Genomic DNA, 27,230 nt, shown 5'->3' with positions numbered 1-27,230 from the left:
TTTCAAACTGCTAGGTTGGCAGGAGCAGGGACCGAGCAACGGGAGCTCACCCCGTGGCGGGGATTCAAACCGCCGACCTTCTGATCAGCAATCCCTAGGCTCTGTGGTTTAACCCACAGCACCACCTGTGTCCCTGTCTTATGCTAGTCCAAAGGGGGCAAAGAAGACCACAGAGAAATCTTAGTCATCTTTATTCAGAAGTTCCAGCTTAGTTTTGTGTGACTTAATTCTGTATGTAATAATGTATGTAATAACGCAGTCTTAGTGCGTTAGATTCAAGGGTCAGCAAACCAGATGTGCAGGGGAAACTCCTTAATGATACTTTCTATAAAAACCCCTCCCTTTTCACCTGTCATTTGCATTATCTCACTGTTAACACCTACAGGCAGCTTCTAGTTGCAAAACTGGCAGCTCAAGTATATCAGCCTGAGCAGCGTACAATAATACAGAGTAGAAGATCCTGTTAGCAGATGAGATATGGAATTATTTCAGCATCAGTTGAAGAGCATACATGCATAATCAGGCCTCTCTGTAGGTTACCATTCTACAGCAACACAAGAAAACTACAATCCAGAATGTGGTATTGGGTATAGTATCCCTCTTTCTAAGAATATACATCCAGGTGCAAAATATGCTTGTTAATATGTGGGTAATGCCTGCTAAACTCTCAGACACCACAGGGGTAGTGGAAAAAGATTTCCAGTTTTGTCCTGCACAACTCCTTGTCCTGTATAACACATTGCAAATTGCAGACCGCATTATGCAAAGTAAGTGAAATGTCAAAAACGTGCATAACTGACAGGAGCAAGCCAGCAGTAAGTCACACCAAGCAAGCTGGAGTTAACTCCTTATGAGCAAAACAGGATCTGCACAGGAGTGTCAGGCCTAATGAGCACAGCGGCTCAGGTCTTGCCTCAGCGAGGCTCCTCCCCAGATTCCTTCCCCAGCAGCCTGAGGCTCCTTTGTCTTGTCTCTCTTTGCTCATCATTTCTCTGTGTTTTCTGAGAGATGAGTAGGGAGGCGAGGAGCTGGTCACAGCAGGAGGGGCTGACTCCCTGATTTCTTCAGCAGCCTGCCTCATCTCTGTCTCCTGGTCCCCCTCCACTTCTGCCTCTGATTCTGGACTGCTCTCTGCACAGGCTCTTCCTGCTCACTAAACCCTGTTGCCTTTTCAGCTTCCGACACCTCCTCCTCCCAGTCTTCCCTTTCTTTTCCCTCTGACACTCATCGTCATCCCACCACCAGTCCCCTGGCTCAGAGCCGCCTTCCCCTGGGGGTTCCCTAGCTGGTGTCTCCCACCCTTTCTCAACATCCAGCCAGTCCATAGCTTAGCTGTGTGCTGTGCGAATAAGTGCTTTCTTTTGCCTGGCATGAACCATCCAACATTCAGTTTAGCGGAACATCTCCAAGTTCTAGTACTTTGAGAGGGGAATACCTTCTCTCTATCTCCTTCCTTCATACCGTGCTTAATTTTACACATCTCTACCACGTCCCCCACTTAACTTGCCACAATATCTAGGGAACATTTAGCATCAAATTTTGCAGGAGAGAATATGGGGAAGAGGGGAATTAGCTTCAGCACTGGTTCAGAGAATGTAAGCCAGAGCCTTTGTGGCAGTTAGTCCGCCAACTGTTGCCACAGCTTGGCCACCACTGTCTCCTGGCAACCAGAGTCTTTCCAGCATGAGAACGAATGAATGGTTGGCTTTGAACTGGTTGCTGGAAGTTAGAGGCTCACAGCGCTGCTTTGTTCTGCCTTGCCTGGCCGAAGGAGAAGCAGAGGCTCGCAGCTGAGCCCTCATCTCATCCACAGTTGCAAGAGCCCTTGCATCCATCACCATGAACTACCCCCCAGGGTGAGCCGAGCGAGTACTCCGCAGAACTGAACGAGATGTGTTTCTGCAGGGATCCAAACGCTTGTATTGTGATGATGAGCAGCTGGCGTGGCAGTTATTCCAGAACAATTTAAGACAGCGGTTCTCAACCTGTGGGTCCCCAGATGTTGTTGGACTACAACTCCCATCATCCCTGAGCTCTGGCCTTGCTAGCTAGGGATGATGGGAGTTGTAGTCCAACAACATCTGGGGATCCACAGGTTGAGAACCGCTGCTTTAAGAGATGCTTACCTCCTGACGGTGCTCAGACATCCATTCCACTAGTTGGGAAGTCTCTTTTCTATTTATTAATTTTATTTGTATACTGCTATATCGCAAGAACAAATCAAGGTGGTTTACAGCAAGAAAAACATAGAAGCATACAGTAAAAGCATTTCCAAACAGCAAATCTACAGCCGCCGTGCCTGTACGCGGCCTCAGTGTGTAGAGCAGCCCCTGCCTGAACCCAAGCCCTGAAAAACAAGACATTTCCTTTAAAATGTAAAAATCTGCCTGGATGGGCATGTTGCCAGCCCCCCCCCAAAAGAGGACATGTCCAGGTTTTCCCAGACGTATGGCAACCCTACCTTGCACACATGCACACACCCTCTAGCTATAGATAAATGTTGGGCTTAAGCCAAATGGACATGAGTAGAGGGTTACATCTTGTTATTTTGTACTGTGCAATATGCCTGAAGAGTTACATGGTGCTAGGAACAGTGTATCATCTTTAAGCTGTTGGTTGGTCTGGTGCAAAATGTTATGACTGCAGGCCTAGCTATACCTCTCTCTCTCTCTCTCTCTCTCTCTCTCTCTCTCTCTCTCTGTAATACACACAGAGACTCAACATTTGATTGCGTTTGATTTTGTATAATGTTTGATTGTGACTGGTTTGTGATTTAACATTTCTATAACGGAAGCTGCCTTACAGAGGTTTGTCACTAAAAGGCCTAAAATACAGTGGTACCTCGAGTTACAGACACTTCAGGTTACAGACGCTTCAGGTTACAGACTCTGCTAACCCAGAAATAGTACCTCGGGTTAAGAACTTTGCTTCAGGATGAGAACAGAAATCATGTGGCGGCGGCACAGCAGCAGCAGGAGGCCCCATTAGCTAAAGTGGTACCTCAGGTTAAGAACAGTTTCAAGTTAAGGACGGTACTCCAGAACGAATTAAGTTCTTAACCCGAGGTACCACTGTATTTTAAATGCTGTTGTACACCACTCCACTCTCCAAGCGTTGTGAGATCCCAGGGGTTCCAGATACTTACCAAAGGTCTGTGTTTCCTTTTGGGAATGAGGCACAGCGGAGACTGTCGTGTCTTTATGATAAATGGTTTATTTACACATACAGTGCTACCTTGGGTTACATACGCTTCAGGTTACAGACGCTTCAGGTTACAGACTCCGCTAACCCAAAAATAGTACCTCGAGTTAGGAACTTTGCTTCAGGATGAGAACAAAAATCGTGCTGCAGCGGCGCGGCGGCACCGGTAGGCCCCATTAGCTAAAGTGGTGCTTCAAGTTAAAAACAGTTTCAGGTTAAGAACGGACCTCTGGAACGAATTAAGTTCTTAACCCAAGGTACCACTGTATATACAACCTGAGCCTCCGAGGGAGGGGTTCACAGCATCAACACCCCAAAAAGGTCTTGTTTCTCCCAAAGCCACAGCCTTGGATTCAAACAGGATTCAAACAGCACCTTAAAGACCAACTAAGTTAGTTCTTGGTATGAGCTTTCGTGTGCATGCACACGATGTCACGTATCTGAAGAAGTGTGCATGCACACGAAAGCTCATACCAAGAACTAACTTAGTTGGTCTTTAAGGTGCTACTGGAAGGGGAAAAAAATTATTTTGACTATGACAGACCAACACGGCTACCTATCTGCAACAGGATTCAAACAGGCATTGCTCTCAAAGTTGCTCTGACTCTCTTTCCAGTTTGCTGCTTTACTTCTAGGTCACACCACAGCCCCTTTCAACTCTAATCTCAGACGCTGTCCCTCTCTCTCTGAGTTGGAAGGGCGCCCCATACATTTGCCATCTCACACAGAGCCCCCTTTCCTTTCTCTTAATTGCCCATCACTCAGACGGTCATCTCAACACAGGAAGCTAGCCTGCTTTATATCTGCTGGATTGAGGGGTTAGAAGGATCTGGTATACAGTCAGTGCTTTTTTCTGGGGGGACACAGGGGGATGCGTACCCCTAAACATTTTGTGTTGCCTTGACCAATGTACAGACATCCCAGCTGTCTCCGCAGTAGCAGCGCAGACTGGAGCTCTGTCATTCTCCCTGCTGGTGCCCAGGGAGGGGGGTCTGGGGTGGCTGCAATGGAGGCGACGGCGCTCCTCCTCTTGCCAGGCTAGAGCCAGCTAGTGAACACTTGTCTCTGCCATCGCCATCGCCAGGGGCCTTCCCATCCTCTCAGTGCCACTGCCGCTGCCTCGAGTCCCTTGTCCGGGGGTTGGGGGAAGGAAGGGGGCAAGGGGGAGGGGGAGCAGCCAAAGTGAGAGTACCCCTAAACATTTTTTTAAAAGAAAACACTGCATAAAGCCTATTTCCTCCCTGACTATTTACTCACGAGAAATGTGACTTCACAAAGGAGTGTAACTGACAGCGATTATTTTGTGAGTGTTTTAGGACAGCAAGAAACATGTTTTTGAATACTTCCTGTCCCAAAGGAGTGAAGACAATTGAACTATCTCATGTAAATTACCTCTTTCCACAATGCAGCTCTGATGTCACAAAGTGCGACTCTCATATCCTTGGTTTAACCATGTCAATGAATCTCATAATCTTATGGGCACTTGAGGAACCATGTGAGCTCTGAGATTTTTGTGCTTTGTCAGCAGCAAACAGGGTTTGGAGCCTGAAGAATTGTGATACTCCTGAATCTTGTATTTCTGTATTGTTAACATTGGTGGTCTGAACAGAAATTGCAAAAGGGGTTAACTTTTAACTGTTTCTCTTTAAGGGGATTGAATTCAGTAAAGGGAAAACAACTTGTACTTTGACTTAACCAACCATGTATTTGTTAACCTGTTTCTTAATTATTATTTTTTTAAGCAGGAAAATGTTTAGCCTTAAAAAAAAAAAAAAAGACCAGGATAGGGATACCTAATATTTGTTCAGAAAAGGGTTGATACCTTTTGTTACTAGATTACTGGCCTATCCAGTAATAAGGAAGATACTTCCTTAATGCCAGCTAATGACTAGGTAAAAGCTGAATATTTCTCTGAAATGTTCTGAGTGGGGTGATTCATTAGTTTGCTGGTATATGACTGAATTCCCCCCAGAAATCGCAACCGTCTGGAAGCACTCCTGTCTTCTCATGATTCTATGATTCTGTCATCTAGTCCAATTAAATGCTAATTCTGAGCAGAACACAAAATAACTGTGGTGGAATGGCTCAGGTGAATACTGTGGGGACACCCATAGAATCAAAGAATCCTAGAATTGTACAGTTGGAACCCAATGCAATGCAATGCTGTCCACAGCCATCCCTGGATGGGCTCGAACCACCAACCTTCTGGTTATCAGCCAGACCCAATGACCCACTACGCCACTTGAGAGTCTCCAGTTGATTTCTAGCACAGTCTGGGGTATCCAGGCTGGGACTGATTTGCTTCGGGTGTTGACCGTAATGCTTTGCTTTCAGGTATAAGGAGAGATTGGCTACCAAGTGCTTTCAAGAGCGTGTCGCTAAGAAAGAGAAGTTTTCTGATGCCCTCAATGGCCAGCGATGGAGATTTTTGAAAAGTGGCCTGGATGACTTCAGAAATGGCTACCCTCCCCCTTCTGATAACATCATCATCCGAGGCAAAAAGGGGCCCGTACCAGTAATTCTAGAGTACAAAAAACCAGGTCCTTCACAGCTCGTGCCATATACAGACACGGGAATGAAGACCAGAAGCGACATTGTGTTCTCCAAGCTCAGTGCTTCTCAGAGAGCCAAAAAGGAGTACATTGCACAGACTGAGCGCTGCCTGGCCCAACATCCACTTGCCCTGTATCCTCATCTGGAGGACAGTTTGCCCCCAGAGGTAAAAATCATCATCATCATCATCAACAAGTTTCCACCAATATACATTCAATCACAAGGGGGAGTCTCAGGTTCCTTGACCCTCAGTTTCACATTTCCCATTCTCACTTTTTGACCAAAGGATAGCCAAGGAAGGGTTAAACCACAGAGCCCAGGACTTGCCGATCAGAAGGTCGGCGGTTCAAATCCCCGTGACGGGGTGAGCTCCCTTTGCCCTGTCTTTGCTCCTGCCAACCTAGCAGTTCAAAAGCACATCAAAGTGCAAGTACCTCTGGCGGGAAGGTAAACGGCATTTCCGTGCACTGCTCTGGTTCGCCAGAAGTGGCTTAGTCATGGTGGCCACATGACCCGGAAGCTGTACACCAGCTCCCTCGGCCAATAAAGCGAGATGAGCGCCGCAACCCTAGAGTCGGTCATGACTGGATCTAATGGTCAGGGGTCCCTTTACCTTTACCTATAGCCAAGGAAGGGGGGGGGGGCAAATACTTTAACTCTTTGAGTTAAACCGCACCAAACATTTGCTTCAATCACTTACTGGTATCAAAAAGACTGTGTAGCCTACACAGAAACTCACGGTATTTTTAAAATGGGTAGATGCATTAAAAGTTGGTTGGCCTTTACAACATATGTATCTACTGAGGGAAATAATGTACTCAGGTACTTGAAGGAATGTCTGTTTCTATACCAATGTACCCATATATTCAGGTAATTTCAGAGGCTTTCCTCCAGGTAATCCTGCCACCAGTAACGAGAGTAGTGGCAATCAGAGACAGAGTATTCTTGGCCGTTGCACCCTTTTTGTGAAATTCCCTCCTCCAAGAGGCCTGCCAGGCACCAACACTGTTACTTATCGAGGGCCAGGCCAATATATTTTTATTCTCCAAAGCTCTTTAGTGTATGACAACACTTTGGAGGTTCCAGGTCGCAAGGTGGTTAGATTGGTCTCAACTAGGGCCAGGGCCTTTTCAGTACTGGCCCCGACTTGGTGGAACGCTCTGTCACAAGAGACTAGGGTCTGCGGGACTTGACATCTTTCCGCAGGTCCTGCAAGACAGGCCACCAGGCCTTTGGTTTGGACTCAGTCTGACCCTTATGTTTCCCTCCCCTTATGGTTTTGATCTATGGGCTACTATTAAAATGAGGCTGCATTTTAAATGGTATTTTAACCTGTATTTTAAATTGGTCCCCCCCATTATGTTTTTATTGTAATTTTACTGGTGTTAGCCGCCCTGAGCCTGGCTCTGTCCGGGGAGGGCAAATTAATTTTTTAAATTATTATTTATTATCATTATTATTTTAATTACTTTTTAAATGTGTTTTATTTTTGTATTTTATCTTACTTTTTATAAGGCACCCTGGAAATGCCACTGAAGAGCAAGTTAGAAATCTTTTAAGCAAACAAATTAATGGTTGGGAGAGGGCTATACAAGGCTCTAGGGATGGCAGAGGGAGGGTGGGAAGTGATTTAGCTTGCGTTTAAAAATGAGCCTATCTAATTGGCACATTCTGAAACAATTTGCTAAATGAAACACAGCCTCCTTCAGAAAATTGTTCAGATTTTGCAGTGCAGTTCTCCAGCTGAGTAACAGTATATTGTGTGCATAAGAAGGCATATGTTAGTGAAAAGAACAGACAAATATGCATTATGTTAGGGAACATTACATCCTAGCATATATGCTAGGAGAAATTCACACTAAAACAAAACATGTAGAAATGTGGCTAAGTGAACTCAAGCTTTGAAGAATGAGAAACTGAGAGAAATCAAAACTGACAGTTTTGTGCATCCCTAGCAAGGACCAAGACTCAACTCCAAATGATAGAATTAGATACAAATAGATGGAGAATACAATTTGGACATGCCTGAACTAATAACGAAATAATGGAACCATGGAGAGGGCGGAGGGAAATCAAGGGATTTAAGAAATCCCACATTTGGATATTACATTAATTGTATAAACAGTATGAAAAACGTTACCGTTTTATTATTTTAATTTTTTCTTTTCAATGTGTATTTTTATATGATGTTTGTTTTAATTAAAACTAATCAAAATATTATAAAACAACAACAGTGCAGGAGAAACCTTGCACTTGAATGAGAATGGAGAATTGAAAAGGAAAAAAACGACTCAACCCCAACTGTTCAAAATCATATCCCTGAAGCTGTGAGATTAAATATATACATGGCGTGTATATGTAATTGCAAGTCTGGGTTTCTGCAGCCACATTTCTGAGGCCTCACCTTCCCTTTGCTTTACCCACAGATGTTTCAGGACGTGGTGAAGCTCTTAGACCCTGAGATGCATCTGGCCAGAGGCTCACCTGACTATAGCAAAACAGAAGTGGTTCCCCCTACAGTTCAGCATCGGCTGCAGCAGTACGCCAAAAAGTCAGAGTCAGGCTTCAGCCAAGTAACCCCGTGAGTACAGTGTCGCAGGAGGTGAAATGTGTAATGCGAAAGAATCCCTCCCTAAACTGATCTCCTGTTAACTCTGGGGTGACTTTGAAGCTTCTGCTCCTTTGAAATGGACTGCGGTGTGACCAGGGCCATACCTAGGGGTTGGGCTAGGGTGGCCCTCACCAAGGGCACAGCCATGGGCATAGCCAGGATTTATTTTAGGAGGGGGCAGGCTTTATGTTAGGGGGGGCAGAACTGTGTTATCTGTCATGCAGTCAGTTGTTGTTGTTGTTGTTTAGTCGTTTAGTCATGTCCGACTCTTCATGACCCCCTGGACCAGAGCACGCCAGGCACTCCTGTCTTCCACTGCCTCCCTCAGTTTGGTCAAACTCATGCTGGTAGCTTCGAGAACACTGTCCAACCATCTCGTCCTTCGTCCCCTTCTCCTTGCGCCCTCAATCTTTCCCAGCATCAGGGTCTTTTCCAGGGAGTCTTCTCTTCTCATGAGGTGGCCAAAGTATTGGAGCCTCAGCTTCAGGATCTGTCCTTCCAGTGAGCACTCAGGGCTGATTTCCTTCAGAATGGAGAGGTTTGATCTTCTTGCAGTCCACGGGACCATAATTCAATAGCATCAATTCTTCGGCGGTCAGCCTTCTTTATGGTCCAGCTCTCACTTCCATACATCACTAATGGAAAAACCATAGCTTTAACTATTGATGCAGTCAGTCAGTTAGTTAAGTATTTTTTATGATTTAATTGATGGGAAGGAAGCTGCCCCCCTAGCTACTCCCATGGCCACAGGCCCAGTGGGCATGGAAATCACAGCTTTCCACTCTGGTTCAGAGTGGCCAAGACCCCGTCTACCTGTCTGCACACTCAGACAGATGGACTAATAGAGGAGGAGGAGGAGAGGCTGAACAGAGCAGAGCGGACCCAACCCTGATGGCCATGGAGGAAATTGCTGGCAGAGTCTGAAAGGTGGCAAAAAGCAAACTTTGTGTTTCTGGTCCATGGTCTTCGGAGGCACTGCCAAGCACAGAAGGGAGCCTAGGTACGCCTTTGGGTGTGATGAAATACAGAGGTGCATTCGCTTAGAGGTGAACCATTAGAAACAGCTTGATGTCTGTTGGGTTTTCTGCATGACCAGTCAAGTGTGCCTCAAAACATTTGATTTTGTATGATGCTTCTATGTCTCACTTTAAATAATGATGACGATGATGCAATCTCTCATCTTCTCATAAGGAGCGGTGGAAGGAGATATGGCTTAACAGGGCAGTCTTGTAGCTGAGGGATATGTCAGCAGTACCATCGCTTGCTCCAACCCACCCTACTTAGCCCAGGCTGCAAAACAAACTGCCGAATTCCTGGAAGCTACATATCAAGAATGCTTGTGGTGTAGTCAGCAAAAACGCTATTCTCCTAGACACCAACTACCTTCATCCATTCTGGGATCTGGCAATGGTAGCTGGGATTGTCAAGATGGAGAATTCCATGCTAAGTGCCTGTCCCAGTTTTTTAATCTGCCTTGGAAACCCATATAGCCACATGGAAAGCACACAGCTTGGTTATTTTCCTGTAACCAGAGAGAGATGCAACAGAGAGATAAACAGAGTAGAGCTTATTTTGAGGCCCATATTTATTTACTTATTTTGACCTTTATTGACCACTCATTAAGAGCATCCTCTGGGAACTTGACACAACCCATAGAAACTGATCCTATCTATAAGCAGGCAATGTTGCAAGAGTTTCCCTTCTCTAAAGCTACTGCAAAGCCACAATAAATCTCTCAAAAGTCTGCCACTTCTCATTTTGCTCTCCTTGCCTTTCCCCTGAATCTATGATTGTGATGACTTCTCGCCAACATCTTTCTTTGCCATACAGCACTTATAGCATTTCCACATAAGAAAATAAGATAAGCTGGATAACTCTGATGACTAATGTGGGAACAAGGTAACTGGCATCCCATGGTCAGGGCTGGATTTAGGTGTGATGAGGCCCTAAGCTACTGAAGGTAATGGGGCCCTTTATATGTCCAGCTGTCCTTTGTCAACAATAAATTGTTGTTGTTGCTGTTTTTGTGTTGAATATATGCTATATGGTAATTGATGGAGCTAATAAGTATCTAAAGCCATTTGCACATAACAAAAAATGTATTTTATCAAAGTAACACAACACAAAACACTCTTACTGTATGTAGTTTTTATTTATTTTTTATTTTTATCTTATATTTTGGAAATGTGCATCCAGTTTTTCCCCCCTTTAACTTATTTGGGGGGCCCCAAGAGAGTGGGGCCCTAAGCTATAGCTTGTTCAGCTTATATGTAAATCTGGCATGGCCCATGTTAGCAGCAGAACTCAAGCCAGATCATTTACAGTACCAGATCCTGCACATGAAACTCTGGGAATCTTTTGCAGGGATTTGTTCTGGGATATAAGAAGGCATAATTGTCCATTTTGCTCAATATTCAACACATGCACCACTGTTTCTGTTCCGCTGCAGTTGTTCTTCCACCAAAAAGTTACATTATTCCCCTCACTATCCACTGTGGTGAAGTCATGTAACATCTGGAAATAAAGTCGTCACTATGTTATTCCTCCCCATTCAATTAAATGCGGGGGGGGGGAGGGAGGGAAATGTAATCAATTCCATGTGACAGAAACTTGATGATCATGATGTATTTTTCATTTCTCTTTAGGCCCTGGGCGCCTAAAAGCAAGAACCCTTATACGTGGTTTAGTAAAAAAGAAGTGAGTGAGAGAGAAAAGGCAGCTCAAATAGCCTATATTCCTCCCTTGGATGAGAATGTAAAGCGTGCAACGAAGGAGTTTGTTGAGTGGGTCAGCTCAATGGTAAGCTAAGAGAGGTGCAATGGAAGACTTCAGGGCAAAACCATCAAGGGTTCAGCTGATCCAGAATGAGGGACTTCACAAAAGTCATAGAATCATAGAGTCCAAAAGGACCCTGAGGGTCATCTAGATTGAGGTTGAATCCTAACAAGACAGAAGTACTGTTTTGGGGGGACAGGAGGCGAGCGGGTGTGGAGGACTCCCTGGTCCTGAATGGGGTAACTGTGCCCCTGAAGGACCAAGTGCACAGCCTGGGAGTGATTTTGGACTCACAGCTGTCCATGGAGGCGCACGTTAATTCTGTGTCCAGGGTGGCTGTCTACCAGCTCCACCTGGTACGCAAGCTGAGACCCTCCCTGCCTGTGGACTGTCTCGCCAGAGTGGTGCATGCTCTAGTTATCTCCCGCTTGGACTACTGCAATGCGCTCTACGTGGGGTTACCTTTGAAGGTGACCTGGAAACTGCAATTAATCCAGAATGCGGCAGCTAGACTGGTGACTGGACAACATAACACCGGTCCTGAGAGATCTGCATTGGCTCCCAGTACGTTTCCGAGCACAATTCAAAGTGTTGGTGCTGACTTTTAAAGCCCTAAATGGCCTCGACCCAGTATACCTGAAGAAGCGTTTCCACCCCTATCGTTCAGCCCGGACACTGAGGTCCAGCGCCAGGGGCCTTCTGGCGGTTCCCTCATTGCGAGAAGTGAGGTTACAGGGAACCAGACAGAGGGCCTTCTCGGTAATGGCGCCTGCCCTGTGGAACGCCCTCCCATCAGATGTCAAGGAAATAAGCAGCTATCCTATTTTTAAAAGACATCTGAAGGCAGCCCTGTTTAGGGAAGTTTTTAATATTTAATGCTGCATTGTTTTTAACACTTGATTGGGAGCCGCCAAGAGTGGCTGGGGAAACTCAGCCAGATGGGCGGGGTATAAATATTATTATTATTATTATTATTATTATTATTATTATTATTATTATTATCCCTGACCACTCGTCCTGTTAGCTAGGGATGATGGGAGCTGCAGTCCCCAAACATCTGGAGGGCCGAGTTTGCCTATGCCTGAGATAGAGCAACATTCTGAAGTGTGGTGGATGTGGTCTGATTTATATTTGCATTTGTTTTCAGGCTGAAAACAGACTGAAAGACTACTTTCACGAAACACAGAATTTTTTCAGCATCCCACCTGATAGCTGTTTCTGTGTTCATCTTCCATAAATGTAAAGTCCTTTGACCAGTCTCTGTGCAGTATTTAAAACTTAGCACAAAATAGGGCACCACCACATCACTAAGCATAATGGATATGTTTGTAATATCCTTATTTATTTTAGTATGCTTGTTGTTATTGTTGACATCCATCTGTCTTGAGAGACAATGGAGTTCACCTCTGGGGATGCAGTCATACCGCTGTGTTTCCAGAAGAGTGTTAATGTGTGATGGGTGCTTCTTACACAGGCAATTTTTTGCAGTGCCTACACAACATCGTTGGCATCAAATTGTCAGTCCATATTTTTCCTCGTTTAATTTAGATTTACTCTTTCGGCATAAAATCCAGTAACCTTAATATTGGGTGTTGGAACCATTTGTTTGCAATATTAATCCCCCACTTGGATTCTCAAAGCATCCTTAGCTATTAATAATATGCTAAACAGAAGGAGAATTGTTCACTCTTTCAGAAATCAGAATACAAAAATGCATGGTCAGGGGAACTTTGACACATTTCTTAGTCTTTGTTCTGCTGCTGAGTAAAAAGCAAAAGGAAAGAGGAACTGAGAAACTTGTTAATTCAATATCAGTGAAAGTCTCCAGTGTGATTCATGTGCAGCATGACTTGGTCAGTCTTGTGAAGTTCGAAAAAATAGCAGCAGGATGTAGAGCTAGTGGTTTAAAGTCTGCACTTTAGCATTAGCGAAAAAAACTTACTGCATACAGTATAATAGAGCATTGTGTGGAGCCCCAAAAAACGATGTGGTTTTGGAACATTGGTTATCTTATAATTTGCATATTTTAAGGCAATGCAGTCTCACAGTTCCTGCTACTCAGACACATGTGGGCCTTTGCGCCAGTATAAAGTAAAGGGACCCCTGACCATTAGGTCCAATTGTGGCCGACTCTGGGGTTGCGGCGCTCATCTCGCTATAATGGCCGAGGGAGCCGGCGTACAGCTTCCAGGTCATGTGGCCAGCATGACTAAGCCGCTTCTGGCGAACCAGAGCAGCGCACGGAAACGCTGTTTACCTTCCTGCCGGAGTGGTACCTATTTATCTACTTGCACTTTGACGTGCTTTCAAACTGCTAGGTTGGAAGGAGCAGAACCGAGCAATGGGAGCTCACCCCGTCGCGGGGATTTGAACCACCAACCTTCTGATAGGCAAGCCCTAGGCTCTGTGGTTTAACACACAGCAGCACCCGAGTCCCTTTGTGCCAGTATAATTTAGCTATTTTCCCACTTGTTTCTTTATTACAGCTGAGTACTTAGATGCATAAACAATAGCTTACATAATGTGAGCCATACAGTTCTGTCGTGTAGTTGTCTGTTTATTTATTGCACACATGTTCAAAAACTTTAATAAATACTTTTTAAAAAAAGTAACAGGGGAAAGAATAGAACAAACGTTTTGCTTTCAACCAGTTCTGGTATATAAATTAACAGGAACTGATGCTTCCTCCTCCAAATTAAGAGAGATAACATTCTGGAACAGTCCCACGGGAAGAGCTGAGCTTTGTGAAGGGTTAGATTCTTATTTCTCTAGTGATGACTTGTTTGTTTGTGGTCTCCCCCCCCCTTTGCATGTGATTTTGGGTGCTCTCTGGAGCAACGTGGTTTGGAGGCAGGAAGGTGGGTGATACAGTGTTATCCAATGAAATCTTTGGAGTGACTTCATGTTCAGGTCTCATTAGTCATCTCCTCTAGGGCAGATGACTAGTAGAATCAAGAAGTAAAGTCCGCCCCCCTTATATTACATCACTTCAGCTTGCAGGCAAGGAAAGTATGATTTTGAATGTTGGAGCAGTAACATATGGAACCGCCTCTCCTGGTATGCCCCGCTGAGGACCTTAAGGTCCATGAATAACCATAGTTTAGAGCTCCCAGGCCCTAAGGAAGTCAGACTATCCTCCACCAGGGCCAGGGCCTTCTCAGTGGTGGCTCCGACCTGGTGGAATGCTCTGTCCCATGAGACTAGGGCCCTTCAGGATTTAACCTCCTTCCGTCGGGCCTGTAAGACAGAGCTATTCCGCCTGGCCTTTAATTTGAATTCAGCCTGATCTTTTATTTCCCTTCTCTTCCCTTCCCCTCCCCTTTTTATGAAGATCACCCACTCTGAGACCCCACAGCAAATTCTCCCCTAGTCTCCTCGCTGGCCCAAATAGGACCAATTCAGCCAGCTAGCCCTGGGGATTATCTGATTGATTTTTGATTTTTATTGTTACTGATGTTTTTATACCGTATTTATGCTGCTTTTATAATTAAGTGTTTTAAAGTGTTTTAAATTTGTTGTTAGCCGCCCTGAGCCTGGTTTTTGAACCGGGAAGGGCGGGGTATAAATAAATGTTTATTATTATTATTATAGCATGGGGAGGTTGCCCCAGCACAAAATTGTTAAAGGCGCAAAATTTCAACACTCGGTGCTGCCTCAATACAGCTGTCCACACTTCCATCACTGGGCACCACCGAAAATGGCTTCTCCATGTGAACCAGTAAGTGACTCCTCCATACAACGAAACATACACTGGAGAGCCAGTGTGGTGTAGTGGTTAAGAGCGGTAGACTCCTAATCTGGGGAACCGGGTTCACGTCTCCGCTCCTCCACATGCAGCTGCTGGGTGACCTTGGGCCAGTCACACTTCTCTGAAGTCTCTCAGCCCCACTCACCTCACAGAGTGTTTGTTGTGGGGGAGGAAGGGAAAGGAGAATGTTAGCCGCTTTGAGACTCCTTAAAGGGAGTGAAAGGCGGGATATCAAATCCAAACTCTTCCAACAACTCTTTGCTGCTGAAGTAACCTGCTGTCTTTTGAGTGCATCTGTGAATGCAGAGCACCCTAAAAGACTGCAGTCATATGCCCACAATTAATCAGCGTGACCTAACGGTGGCGAAACAAAAGGCCAAGGTTTTTGCTCTAAAAGCTGTGACTATTAGAGCCGGTGATACAACTAGTCTTCTTCCAGGCCCATCTGCTGAAATGTGTAGCTCACCACTATTCTCTTCCTTAGAGAGTGTTTGAAATGATTGAAATAGCTGCCTTCTGAAAGTGTTCTTGGGCATCTAATTCCAGGGAGTCGAAAAGTATAACATTGACGAAGCCACCATCATGAAATTGTTTGACACAAGCTACGAATCAGAATCCAAGACGTCATCGCCCATGAAAATTGTGCAGCTTTACAATGTGCCAGGAGAGCTGAAGGAGTGCCTGGGGCGCCGTCCGGACTGGCAAACCATCAAGAACTCTATGAAGGTAAATTGCAAGAAAATCCCAGTTTCAGTGGGCTGTGAGTTTGAGCAAAGGAATGGCAGTGGGAAAGGAGTGGTTGCTTAACTCTTGTGGAGCTTCCACACAGTGTTTCCTCAGTGTTGCCATATTATTGCCATCTGGAGGGGCACTCTTGCACTACAGCACAACAAAAGTGGCACAAAAAATAAACCAGAACATTTATGTTGCAAAAATAATTTCAACAGGAGCTTGCAGGACATGCAGTGTTTGGAAACGAAGCAGTACGGCTGCCCCGAAATCTCTGCAGGTGCAAAACAGTATTGAAAGCCAGATTGCATATAACTGGCCTGATACCGTCATGATCACAAGCCATCATGAATGCACAAGCCAAAGGATATCTGGAGGGTTATGAATTGTTTGGCATTTCTGCTACTCAGAACAGTGTTCTTAGATTGCCACTTGCTGGGAACTCTGTAGTACTGCATTCGCAGAGATCTGCAGGCTGGTGGCTTCTCTCTTCGTTAGATACCAGGAAAATGTCCACCAACTGGTGGGAATATGTAGGGAAATTTGGCCCTTAAGATGGTCTGCAGTCCCTGTGTCCTTTCTTGATCCTTAACCTTCAAGCCTGATGGGCACAAGTACGTTTGCTCCTTGGTTGCTTTTCTAGGCACACAAATAGGTCTGAGGTGAGGGCAAGGATTGGTGCAATCAAGGTTGCAGATATCACAGAAATGCAGGTGGCTCCCTAATGTTGCCGTATTTCCCCCCTGTAAAGGAACATTTGGGGACTGTTCTCTCCTTGGGGAAAAGTGACATCTTTCCCCAAAACATTGTGTTCCCCTCCCTCTTAGCTTTGCACCAGGATTTTCCCCATCCATACCAGCGAAGGTGGGTAGTGCTCGTTGGGGCTGGTAGAGTGGAAGGCAAGAAGGCCAACAGTGGGCGGAGCCAAGGTCAAGGACGGGCAGAGCCAGAGTCAACTAATTCTAGTTTTGTCGCATCTTCCTCTGAAATATATTCAGAGTCGAGAGTGGATTTCATGCTCTTTATTCAGCTCATAGTGGTGAGGAGGAATGGAAGTTCCCCCAGAATGTCTGCTTTATATACATTATTTACACAATGGGCCCCACGCTATTGGCTAATTCCAGGATTCACCTGTAGGCCAATCAGGTTGCGGATTCACTTCCACCTGGAGCTGGATTGGGTGGCTCCTGTGAACCAATCAGACTGCTGCATTCTGAATCCTATTATTCTAGGACCAATCAGACTGCTGCCTTTTGGATCCTATTCAACTCAGAACATAACATCCTCTCTGCTGAGCTCTGCAAGGGCAGCACTGAGGCTACAGAGGAGGAAGCCAACAGGCAATGCCATCCCACGGGCTGGTTGCAAGTTGGAAGGCAAGCAGGGGGTGGGGGGTTGCCTGGGGGCAGAGTGACGTTGGTGAGGCAACCCCTGCACTTGCCCTAATGGACCAGACTCTATTGCATGCCAAACCAACAAGACTACATGAATGGTGAGTAATTTTTATGCCATTATGGTGAGACGTAAGCACAAAATGAGTACAGTGGTACCTCGGGTTACAAACGCTTCAGGCTACGGACTCCGCTAACCTAGAAATAGTACCTCAGATTAAGAACTTTGCTTCAGGATGAGAACAGAAATCGCACAGCAGTGGCGCGGCGGCAGCGGGAGGCCCCATTAGCTAAAGTGGTGCCTCAGGTTAAGAACAGTTTCAGGTTAAGAACGGACCTCCGGAACGAATTAAGTACTTAACCCGAGGTACCACTGTATTTATAAAATGACAGACATGGCAAAAAAACAACCGCCCACCTAATACCGTGCCCTTGTTCTTTTGCCTATCAGACACCTCATCCGCCAAAATGGGACAAGATTAAATATGGAGCCTGGTATCTTCCCCCCAAGAAATGGAAAAAGAAAAAAGTCAGAGATGAGGAAGAAATCCCTGTATGTCTGCAATCCTTTATGGATTTAAGGAAGAAGAAGGCGGCCCCAAAGGTAATGAAAATGCCCATAGTGTTCTATGCTGGGCAAGTCTTGTTATAGGGCATTCATGAGGTAAATAAATGTCAGTAATTTTTAGCCATCTGCCAGTAAGGTTTTTGTGCTTGATAGGTTCCAGTGGGACGCGGGTGGCACTGTGGTCTTAACCACAGAGCCTAGGACCTGCTGATCAGAAGGTCGGTGGTTCGAATCCCCACGACGGGGTGAGCTCCTGTTGCTCGGTCCCAGCTCCTGCCAACCTAGCAGTTTGAAAGCATATCAAAGTGCAAGTAGATAAATAGGTACCGCTCTGGCAGGAAGGTAAACAGAGTTTCCGTGCATTGCTCTGGTTCACCACATGACCTGGAAGCTGTCTGCGGACAAACGTCGGCTCCCTTGGCCAGTAAAGTGAGATGAGCGCCGCAACCCCAGAGTCGTCTGCGGCTGGACTTAATGGTCAGGGGTCCCTTTACCTTTACATAGATACCAAATGCACTCACTTTGCCTCAGTTTTGAATAGACACATGCATTCAAGGAACTCATTTTCTGTGTGACAAAAAGCAGGCACTGGTGGCCTTTGGGAAACATGAAAAGTGGTAATTTGAATGCATCTGTGCCATTCACAACTGACATGAGGTGTCACGGATTTTGTCCTTGGGTATCTGTCAGGATTTCCCTATTTATAGAGGGGGGCAGTGTGGGTTGAAATTTCACCACTCAATGCAGCTTCAGAGCTCTAGCTGATGTGTTGTCAAGTGATATGAAAGTTCAGTAAGTGGAATTTGATGCATGGTGGCTAAGATTTTCACTCATAGAAACAGTACTTTTTGAAGTCGCAGTGAACAAGTATAAGTAAACAGTTCCAAAGTTTCTGAATGAGCAGCAATTCAGAAACTGACACACAAAATAATAAATGTGAATGGAAAATGCACCACAAAATTTATTTATCTTATTTGTAAGAAAATTATCCAGGTGTGCTGGTGCGCCTCTGGTTCCCAGGGGCAATGATATAGGTAAACCTGAATATGCGGAAAATAGTGTCTGAACATTCCTTTCCTGTGTGAAATTAGTAAAATCTATTGTTGCAGGTGGAGGAGGCAAGTGGGTTCCATGCAATCTACGCCTTTGAGCAATTTCTTGACAGGAAAGGCTACAGGAAGCCTCAGGTGAGCAAATCCCACTTTCTGTGATACAACTAGAGATCAGAACTGAAGCAGCTGCAGCTGTGTAAAGGCAGTGTTTTTATGTGGCTACATCAAACCTTCCCAACCATGTGTGACCTGCCAAGCCTAACTTGACTTACTAGTGCTTGACAACCCATTGTTTTTGCAGTCAAGGCAGCAAAATCAGGCATCATTCATGGCTGATGGGTTGTATAGGTCTGGTCTAGAGCAGGTGTGGGGAACCTCAAGCCAAGGGGCAGATTTGGCCCTCCAGCCCTCTCTGTCTGGCCCTTGAGATTCTACCTAGGCCACACCCCTATCTAACCATACCTTCCTGAGGCCACACCCCTCACCTGCTATGCTTCACACGTTTGAGTATTTTTGCCTTGTGACGGCTGCTTGTCTGGATGGAGGATAGAGGGGTGTGTGCATGTGTGTAGAGAGTAGCCTACTGTATAAAGGTAAAATTTACATTAATTGCTCTGCCCCCCCCCTTTGCCTCTGGCCCTGGCCACCACTGGCCCCCAGAAGGTTGCCCAGAAGCAAATTAGCCGAATTGGTGGCTTTCATTATATCATGTGGGAGTTCCATAGTTTAACTATCCACTATGTGAAGAAATAAGATAATGATTTGAGATGGTATGGGAACTTGCAGCATTTACATAGCACAAGAGTGCTCAAAGTGCTCGATATATATTTTCTCAGTTGTTCTCCTAGTGACCTTGTAAGGGCAAGGCAGTTTTATTTATTACTATCCCCTTAATGCTGACAGAGGTGTGCTAATGGCCATCAGATCAATTAATTAATGGTAGAGAATCAAACCAGGGACTTATTGGCTCATAGCTTAGGCTCTTCTTATGCATTTCCTTTTGTGGTGTAGTGGTTAAGAGCGGTAGTCACGTAATCTGGGTAACCAGGTTCGCGTCTCCGCTCCTCCACATGCAGCTGCTGGGTGACCTTGGGCCAGTCACACTTCTCTGAAGTCTCTCAGCCCCACTCACCTCACAGAGTGTTTGTTGTGGGGGAGGAAGGGAAAGGAGATTGTTAGCCGCTTTGAGACTCCTGAAGGGGAGTGAAAGGCGGGATATCAAATCCAAACTCTTCTTCTTCTTCTTCTTCTTGTTTCACTGCTGACCAAACACACTGCAGGTTTCCTGAAACAATATACAGTACAAACTATCGCCTAACATAACCCTCTCCCTATTTAAGAACTGTCATTGTTAAGACTATATCAATGTAAAAAAAAACCTACTGGATCAAGTCAAAGGCCCATCTACTCCGACATGCTGTTCACATGGAGGCCAACCAGATGTCTAGAGGACGTTCGCAAGAAGAACCTAAGCGCAACAGTTCCAGTGTTTTTTAGGTGCTTTTGTGTTGTACTGGTTCGCTCTTCTCCTAATGGATGGTTGTCAACTAAGTTTTACTCAGAGTACACCCACTGAAATTAAAGGGCCTAACTTAGCTATGGCCTGGCGTGCTCTGGTCCATGGGGTCACGAAGAGTTGGACACGACTAAACAACAACAACAACAACAACTTAGCTATCTTGATTAATTTATACTATTACCCACTCTTCCCTCTAAGTTCCCAGGGCGGGTGACAGCCATTTAAAATGCAATATTAAAAACAATAGTTAAAAACTTGCAACTACAAACAAAAACACAATCTAAATAATACAAGTTCACATGGCTGTATACAATTTAGATTTCCGGTGTTCATTCAGTGTGTGTACTCTGCATGAAGCTCAGTTAAATATAACCCTTTGTGTTTGTTTTGGTGTTAAAAAGACAACCATGCATTTCTCAAAAGGATATTAACAGGACAACTGCTGGTATCTGGAGGCATGCAGAATTTGGCAGGGAATAAACTGGAGGGCTGTAATATGGAAACGAAGGGTAGCCCCCCCTACTTGTTACGATGCAGCCACATGTCGCATTAGACAGGCAGCTGCTTCTTTTTTGCAAAGCACCTTCACAAAGATGTGATTTGCAGAAAAGGGGCAGGAAGGGAGGAGTATTAAACCAGGCCATTTCTCCGAGATACTGCACACCCACCCACACCTGTGCCACTTCACCTTGCACTCTAGGCTACAGTTTGCTTCATACGTTGCATTTTGTGTTATGCGCACCTAAGACCCCCCCAGCAAGGCCATCCGGTTAGCTCACATGGCTAGAGCCTGGTGCTGCTGATAATGCCAAGATCGCGAGTTCGATCCCCGTACGCGCCAGCTGCGTGTTCCTGCATTGCAGGGGGTTGGACTAGAATCAGCGGTTCTCAACCTGTGGGTCCCCAGATGTTGTTGGACTACAATAATAATATTTTATTATTTATACCCCGCCCATATGGCTGGGCTTCCCCAGCCACTCTGGATGGCTTCCAACCAAATATTAAAATACAGGAATGCATCAAACGTTAAAAGCTTCCCTAAACGGCTGCCTTCAGATGTCTTCTAAAAGTTTGGTAGTTGTTGTTCTCTTTGACATCTGGTGGGAGGGCGTTCCACGGGGGGGGGGGGTGCCACTACCGAGAAGGCCCTCTGCCTGTTTCCCTGTAACTTGGCTTCTTGCAGTGAGGGAACTGCCAGAAGGCCCTTGGCGCTGGACCTCAGTGTCCGGGTAGAACGATGGGGGTGAGCTCATCCCTGAGCTCTGGCCTTGCTAGCTAGGGGTGATGGGAGTTGTAGTTCAACAACATCTGGGGACCCACAGGTTGAGAAAGGTTGGACTATGAACCCTTGGGGTCCCTTCCAACTCTGATTCTAAGTGTGCACTAATGATGGCACAATGGCCACAAGCACATGCGTTGCATGGGTATATGCATAAGGATCAATGAACAGCAACAGTATTCTGCTAAATGTATGAGTGGTGACAAATGTGGGTGCGTTGCAACACAATGTGTGAAATGGCCTCGGTGTATACAGTAGTGGAGGGTGGAAACAGTTTTGCAAGGCTGATCCAAAGAACAGGAACTTATCACAGTCTGATTTGGGGACAGCCACAGTCAAGCTGATGGATGACCTCTGCCGGGAGATGGATAGAAAAAGCAACATCCCTCCTGGTTTTCCTGGCTCTCTCGCCAGCCTTTGATAACACTGATCACACGCACAGTGGGCTGGCATAAGACTGAATCTTCTTGGTAGTGGCACCCACATTTGGGTAATTCCTTGATGAAGACAGTTCAGCTGTCATGCTTTGTTGGCTTTTAGAAGCAAGGTGGTCCAAGACTGTTTCTCTGAATCAGGATTTTTAAGACGGAGAATGCCTGTATATATTTTATGATACTCTTGTAGAGTAATTTTATTTTATTTACTGTACCGTATTTCATTGTAAACCGCCCATATCGCTCACTATTAAGCAATAAAACAATAAAACAATAAAGTTAAGAATTCATGGTGAGGATAAGAAATATTGCAACAATTAAGAATCATGAACACAGTGAAAACACGACTATCAGTTGCAAATTGAGTTTGGACTGGGAGTATTCAAGAGGTATCAACCCTGGGTTAAATTTTTGGTTAGAGCTGGGTTTAGCCAACATTTCAGTGGATTGGGTATCTTTTTCTTTGCACTGAAGCAGTTGTGCATGTGGGGATGGGGGCAAGTGGACTGTGGCTGAAGCAGCGAGGGCAGAGGAATATCCCCCTTGCTATTTTATGATGACCTGATCTTTTAATTACCTGCCATGCTGTTTCTGGTTCTAATTATTTTAATTAATTACTTATGGGTTATTGTCTTTTAAATGTTGTTTACACCTAACGCTACTATGTTAAGAGGAAAGGTAGAATACAAATTAGCCATTAAGGGGGAAAATAAACTTCCCCTATCCCCCTGCAATACCATTTTTCTAATGGGAATTACACCCATTAAGCTGCTTTTAGATGAGGTGTTTGTGGAGAGTTTCCTCTACTCGACCTATCTTTTTTCACCTAATTTGGGAAAATCCATGGGGTGTCAGGTTAACTTCCATCCCTACAGGATTGTAGCATAAACCACTTTGCCAGCCTTCCCCAGCTTTGTGCCCTTCAGATGTTTTGGACGCATGCTGACTGGGGCTGATGGGAATTGTAGTCCAAAACACAAGGTTCGGGAAGGCTGCACTATGCTATGCCAGCAGTCATTCTGCTTGTTATGCAGCTCCCAAAGTCACAAAGTGCCTGTTTATAAAACAGTGGCAGCCCTAAGCAGAATAAATTGCATTCTCAAGCATTTTTGCAAAGCGGACAAAAAACCAACACAAAGAAGAACAAGAAGTCCCTGTGGGCCCTGAAGGCACAATGGGCTGATTTGACACACACTCTGCCCTGCCCCTGGCTGTTCCTGAAGGAAACATCCCACACCGTCTGTCTCTGCTGCAACAATTGTGCTGCTCCCATCAAGTTAAAGACCCACCAACTGGAATAATTACTCACAATGTTCTGGTGTGGTAGTGCTTCGTAGCAGGTGGGAAGAAGGCAGGCGAGCAACCTTCCTCTTGGAGATGACACCTGCACAACACAACAAAGCCCCTTAAGTATTTATCCTTGGAAGACTGTGCCCAGGGCCAACCTGAGGACAAAGAGTGGGCAAGGAGGACTGCGGCCCCTCCTCTGTGGCCAGTTCTGCAGGGTTGCCAAACTGAGTGGCTTGCAAAACTGGGCTGCAAAATCTCACAGTGTAAGAGGGCCTCCTGCTCTCTGGCCTCACTAGCAACGCCCATGAGCTGCCTCTCAGTAATGTCCTGTTTTGTTGCCAGCTGCCCCCCTGTTCAAAGTGAGCTGAGGCACTTTCCTCGGTGGAAGATCTAGCCTCTGAAGGTGAGTGCCACCTTTGTACCTGGCTACCACTCCCATTTTCTCTGTGCCCACCTCCTCCTCTTCCTCCACACTGGGGGAGGCGGGGGCACGGCAGAGGAAGAGGTGGTGGCATTTTCTGTTTTACCTGAAACAGCAAAACATCCTGGGCCAGCCCTGAGCAGAGGGGCAATCTTGGTTGTTCCTCTGCCCCCAGAGGGAAAACATGGCTCAGGAGAGGGCATTCTCTGTGGCAGCCCCTAAGCTGTGGGACTCCGTCTTTCCCTCTGCCTGGCACTTTGATTATACAGCTTCCAGAGAATGCTGAAGTCTCACCTCTTTACCCTGGCTGTTGACACTTGAAGTGTATATATTTACAATAGCTGTCAACTTTCAGATTTGAAAATAAGGGATCAGCAGCCTCACCTGTCCCGGGGACAGTCTACGGGATATCTAACAATCCGGGATAGCAGCGGGAAGCAGCGGGAAATGGTGCTGGAATAAGGGAATTTCCCGCAAAAAAAAGGGAAGATTAACAGCTATGTATTTTTAGCACCCGCCTTATTTTGTGATTTTAATATTTAATATTGTGCTTTAATGTTGTGAGTAGCGATGGGACCTTAGGGTGAAGGGCAGGCAATCAATCAATCAATCAATCAATCAATCAATCAATCATAACAAAGACTCAGCTCAACTTAGTACCCACTTCAGCTAAGCATCAAGGCAAGCACCCAACCTGTCCACCCCACAATATTCTGGTTGTGCCAGAATGTGGACAGTGATGTGCATTTGAACATGTGTCTCCCTAATAGAAATAGATGGCTGCATTTAGATGCTTGTTCAGGTCCTCATTTCTGCCTAACACTTTCCTAATCCTGCAAGTGATTCCCTATAGCAGCTTTCTTATGCAGATAAGGTTTTGGGTCCGCTTTCTACATTTTTGGTGTGGATGCTCCACTTCATTTCAGTATGGTAGACATGCTAAATGGGTATCTTACCATTAGAAACTAAGGGGGTATGTGATACCAAAAACTTCCCCGTTCCTTTCCAAACCTCCTCCCTGTGACCATATTAATGCACATTTATACGTGATAGGGCAAAGCTGTTTACAAACCCAAAAGGTTTGGCGATCTAACAGGGAAAACTAAGACAAAGAAGACTGGAGCAAAGGACTTGAAGAGATCTTCATCCGAGAACCTGAAGGAGCTGCATGAAGCTAAACTAGAGGAGTTCAAGAAAAGTGTTTGCTTTCCTCCCATTTATTTGAAAAGGAAACCTTTCCTCCGTTTCCCCCGACCCGGTCTCTACTTGTAACATGAATAAAGAATGTTTTAGATCATTCTTGGAAGTGTGTGGTTATATCCACATACATTTTCTTTCCTATTGATCCTGTCTCTTTGCACTACTTTCGTTTTTGAGCCTGTTTTTATACATTCAGCAAAATCAAGTCATAAAGCACATCTTGCACCATGAGGCTGTCACAGCTTTTGAATACTCGGTGTGAAGGGAGAGAGAGAGATCTCTTTGCACAAGAAAAATAAAATCTGTTAGCAAAGTGGCATGGAAGGGGAAAGGTTTATACCTAACTTGGAAAGTAGAGGGGGCTGCTTGCATAGAGCCCAGTTAGAATACCGGTAAGTAGTTTTTTGAGAGAAGAATGCTGTGCCCTGATTAAGTCTCCTCATTCCTGACTTTCCACCCAAGCTTATTGTTGCCTCTGAGGTTCTCTAACTGGGGTCCACATGCACAGTGCAGTGGCTGCAAGCTGATCTGCAGCATAAGAGTTGCAACTACTCTGACTAGCACAAGATGTTAAAGAAAACTTCCTAAATTCCCAAAGCAGGCTTGGTGCTGTCCAGATGTTTTGGATTAGCACTCCCATCAGCTTCAACTTCAGCTGACAAGAGTTGTAATCCAAAACCTGTTGAAGGCATGGAGTTGGCCAAGGCTGCCCTAGACCAACAGAATACTAACTGGACCACACTGGCTTACCCATCAAACCACACACACCGTGAAAGCTGTCTCAGCTGGTTACCAATTTTACTTTAACACAGCAAGTTTGTTTCTTACATTGATGTAACAACCGATGTAGTCATCAGACAATGGCTAATATGTCACAGAAAATACAATTAAGTTGTGATTTACCATGAAAAAGTTGCAGCCCCCTATGTAGCTTATTGCCATGGCAACATGATAATTCTTGTGTTTGTCTGCTTCAGTTCCTTCTGCAGATGTTGGCTGCAAATAATTCTGCCAAGCTATTAGAGGAGGATGACCCTTCCTCAGGGAGATTATCTATGAAGACCCTTGAAGAAATGAGATTGAATTCCTCCTCAGTCTTCTAAGAATCAGTCCTGGTCAGCGAGTGCCTGTTTTTCCTTTCGAAAAACCAAGGCAAAAAGTTACTTGTAAAGAGTTTGCCAAAGTTATTCCAGATCTCACACTTCCCTTCATCAGAAACTGCAGAGACAAGCATAATTTGTTACACACATAGATAAATTAACTAAGGAAATGGGTGAGGCCATAAAATTCAAATAAAAATTGGCCACTAAAATGTCTACTATTACAGGGGTAGCAGAGAGAATTATTCAGACATTATATATAGGAGAAACTTAGTATATGTATTATGAGTGTAACTGTTGTTTAACATGATAATTTACATACTGCATTTTAAATACTGGCTGTACCTAATAAAAGAAGCTTTGTCTCTGAGCTTGACCAACATTACTACTTGATTTTGTTCTTCAATGTAGTGTGAATATTTATTATTATTATGGGGACAGAAAACATATGTTCTGTCCCAATTTTAACCCATGAAATTGCAGGGTGAACCAATTAGTTGCAACACCCTAAAGAACTCTGAATAAGCAGCTTGCTCCCCAAAAGGATGGCATTATTTCTCTAATTCTGGGGCCAGATCATTCCTAGTAGGCGCCATCCCTTCCCTGAGAAGTAAGGTAAAGGTAAAGGTACCCCTGACCATTAGGTCCAGTCATGGCCGACTCTGGGGTTGTGGCACTCATCTCGCTTTATTGGCCGAGGGAGCCGGTGTACATGTGGCCAGCATGACTAAGCTGCTTCTGGCGAACCAGAGCAGCGCACAGAAACACCGTTTACCTTCCTGCTGGAGCGGTACCTATTTATCTACTTGCACTTTGACGTGCTTTCGAACTGCTAGATTGGCAGGAGTTGGGACCAAGCAACGGGAGCTCACCCCGTCGCGGGGATTCAAACCGCCGACCTTCTGATCCGCAAGTCCTAGGCCCTGTGGTTTAACCCACAGTGCCACCTGCGTCCCTGAGAAGCAGAGGACCTTAAAGGGACTGTCCTCTGGCTTGGAAACCCAGCCAGATGGGCGGGGTATAAATATTAAATTATTCTTATTCTTATTCTTAGCATTATTATTGGATCCTAGCAGCAGTGGCTGATTCCTATTGAGACTGATAGGATGGGGGGCAGGGAGACCAAGGCTGTGTTCACACCCCTGTTTACACTCACTGTGTTTCCAGTTCTGTGTTTCTATGTGTTCACTGTGTTCACATGACATTATCCATTATCCTGTTCTTCATTATGAGATACTACTGTTTGTTGTGTTGTTTGCCCAACAAGTTTCACATCAACTGGAGTCCTTTAAATGTTCCTAAGTTGTCCTGACCCCACTACCACTGTCCCCTGGTATGTACACATACGGAACCGAACTG

At 45.3% G+C, this 27,230-nt stretch overlaps 1 protein-coding gene and 1 long non-coding RNA gene across 5 annotated transcripts in view; one reads left to right on the top strand and one right to left on the bottom strand.

Annotated features, from left to right (window-relative positions):
• Positions 1-27,230, bottom strand: part of LOC308594408 — a 40,185-nt gene that overhangs the window by 7,859 nt on the left and 5,096 nt on the right. Inside the window, exon 2 of the long non-coding RNA XR_014011447.1 lies at positions 23,170-23,244. This is a non-coding gene — a long non-coding RNA (uncharacterized lncRNA). The remainder of the gene's footprint in view (positions 1-23,169; positions 23,245-27,230) is intronic.
• LOC308594250 (protein FAM47E-like) lies at positions 1,036-26,247 on the top strand. Of its 4 annotated transcripts, none has more exons than XM_081207178.1 (8): positions 1,036-1,856; positions 5,536-5,920; positions 8,181-8,335; positions 11,011-11,164; positions 15,435-15,614; positions 17,460-17,612; positions 18,686-18,763; positions 24,625-25,151. In XM_081207178.1, the coding sequence occupies exons 1-8, from the start codon at positions 1,840-1,842 to the stop codon at positions 24,841-24,843; spliced, it is 1,341 nt and encodes a 446-aa protein (XP_081063304.1). In that variant the 5' UTR covers positions 1,036-1,839; the 3' UTR covers positions 24,844-25,151. The 4 variants fall into 4 exon arrangements, with proteins under 4 accessions (XP_081063304.1, XP_081063307.1, XP_081063306.1 ...); XM_081207181.1 differs by lacking the exon at positions 24,625-25,151 and adding an exon at positions 25,749-26,247 and having other exon boundaries at positions 1,557-1,856; XM_081207180.1 differs by lacking the exon at positions 1,036-1,856 and adding an exon at positions 4,497-4,584 and having other exon boundaries at positions 24,625-25,152.

Source organism: Podarcis bocagei, assembly GCF_964188305.1.
Source record: "Podarcis bocagei genome assembly, chromosome: 9".
Classification (NCBI taxonomy): Eukaryota; Metazoa; Chordata; class Lepidosauria; order Squamata; family Lacertidae; genus Podarcis; species Podarcis bocagei.
Note: the sequence above shows the minus strand (reverse complement) of the source record. Positions and strands in the feature narration are given on the sequence as shown.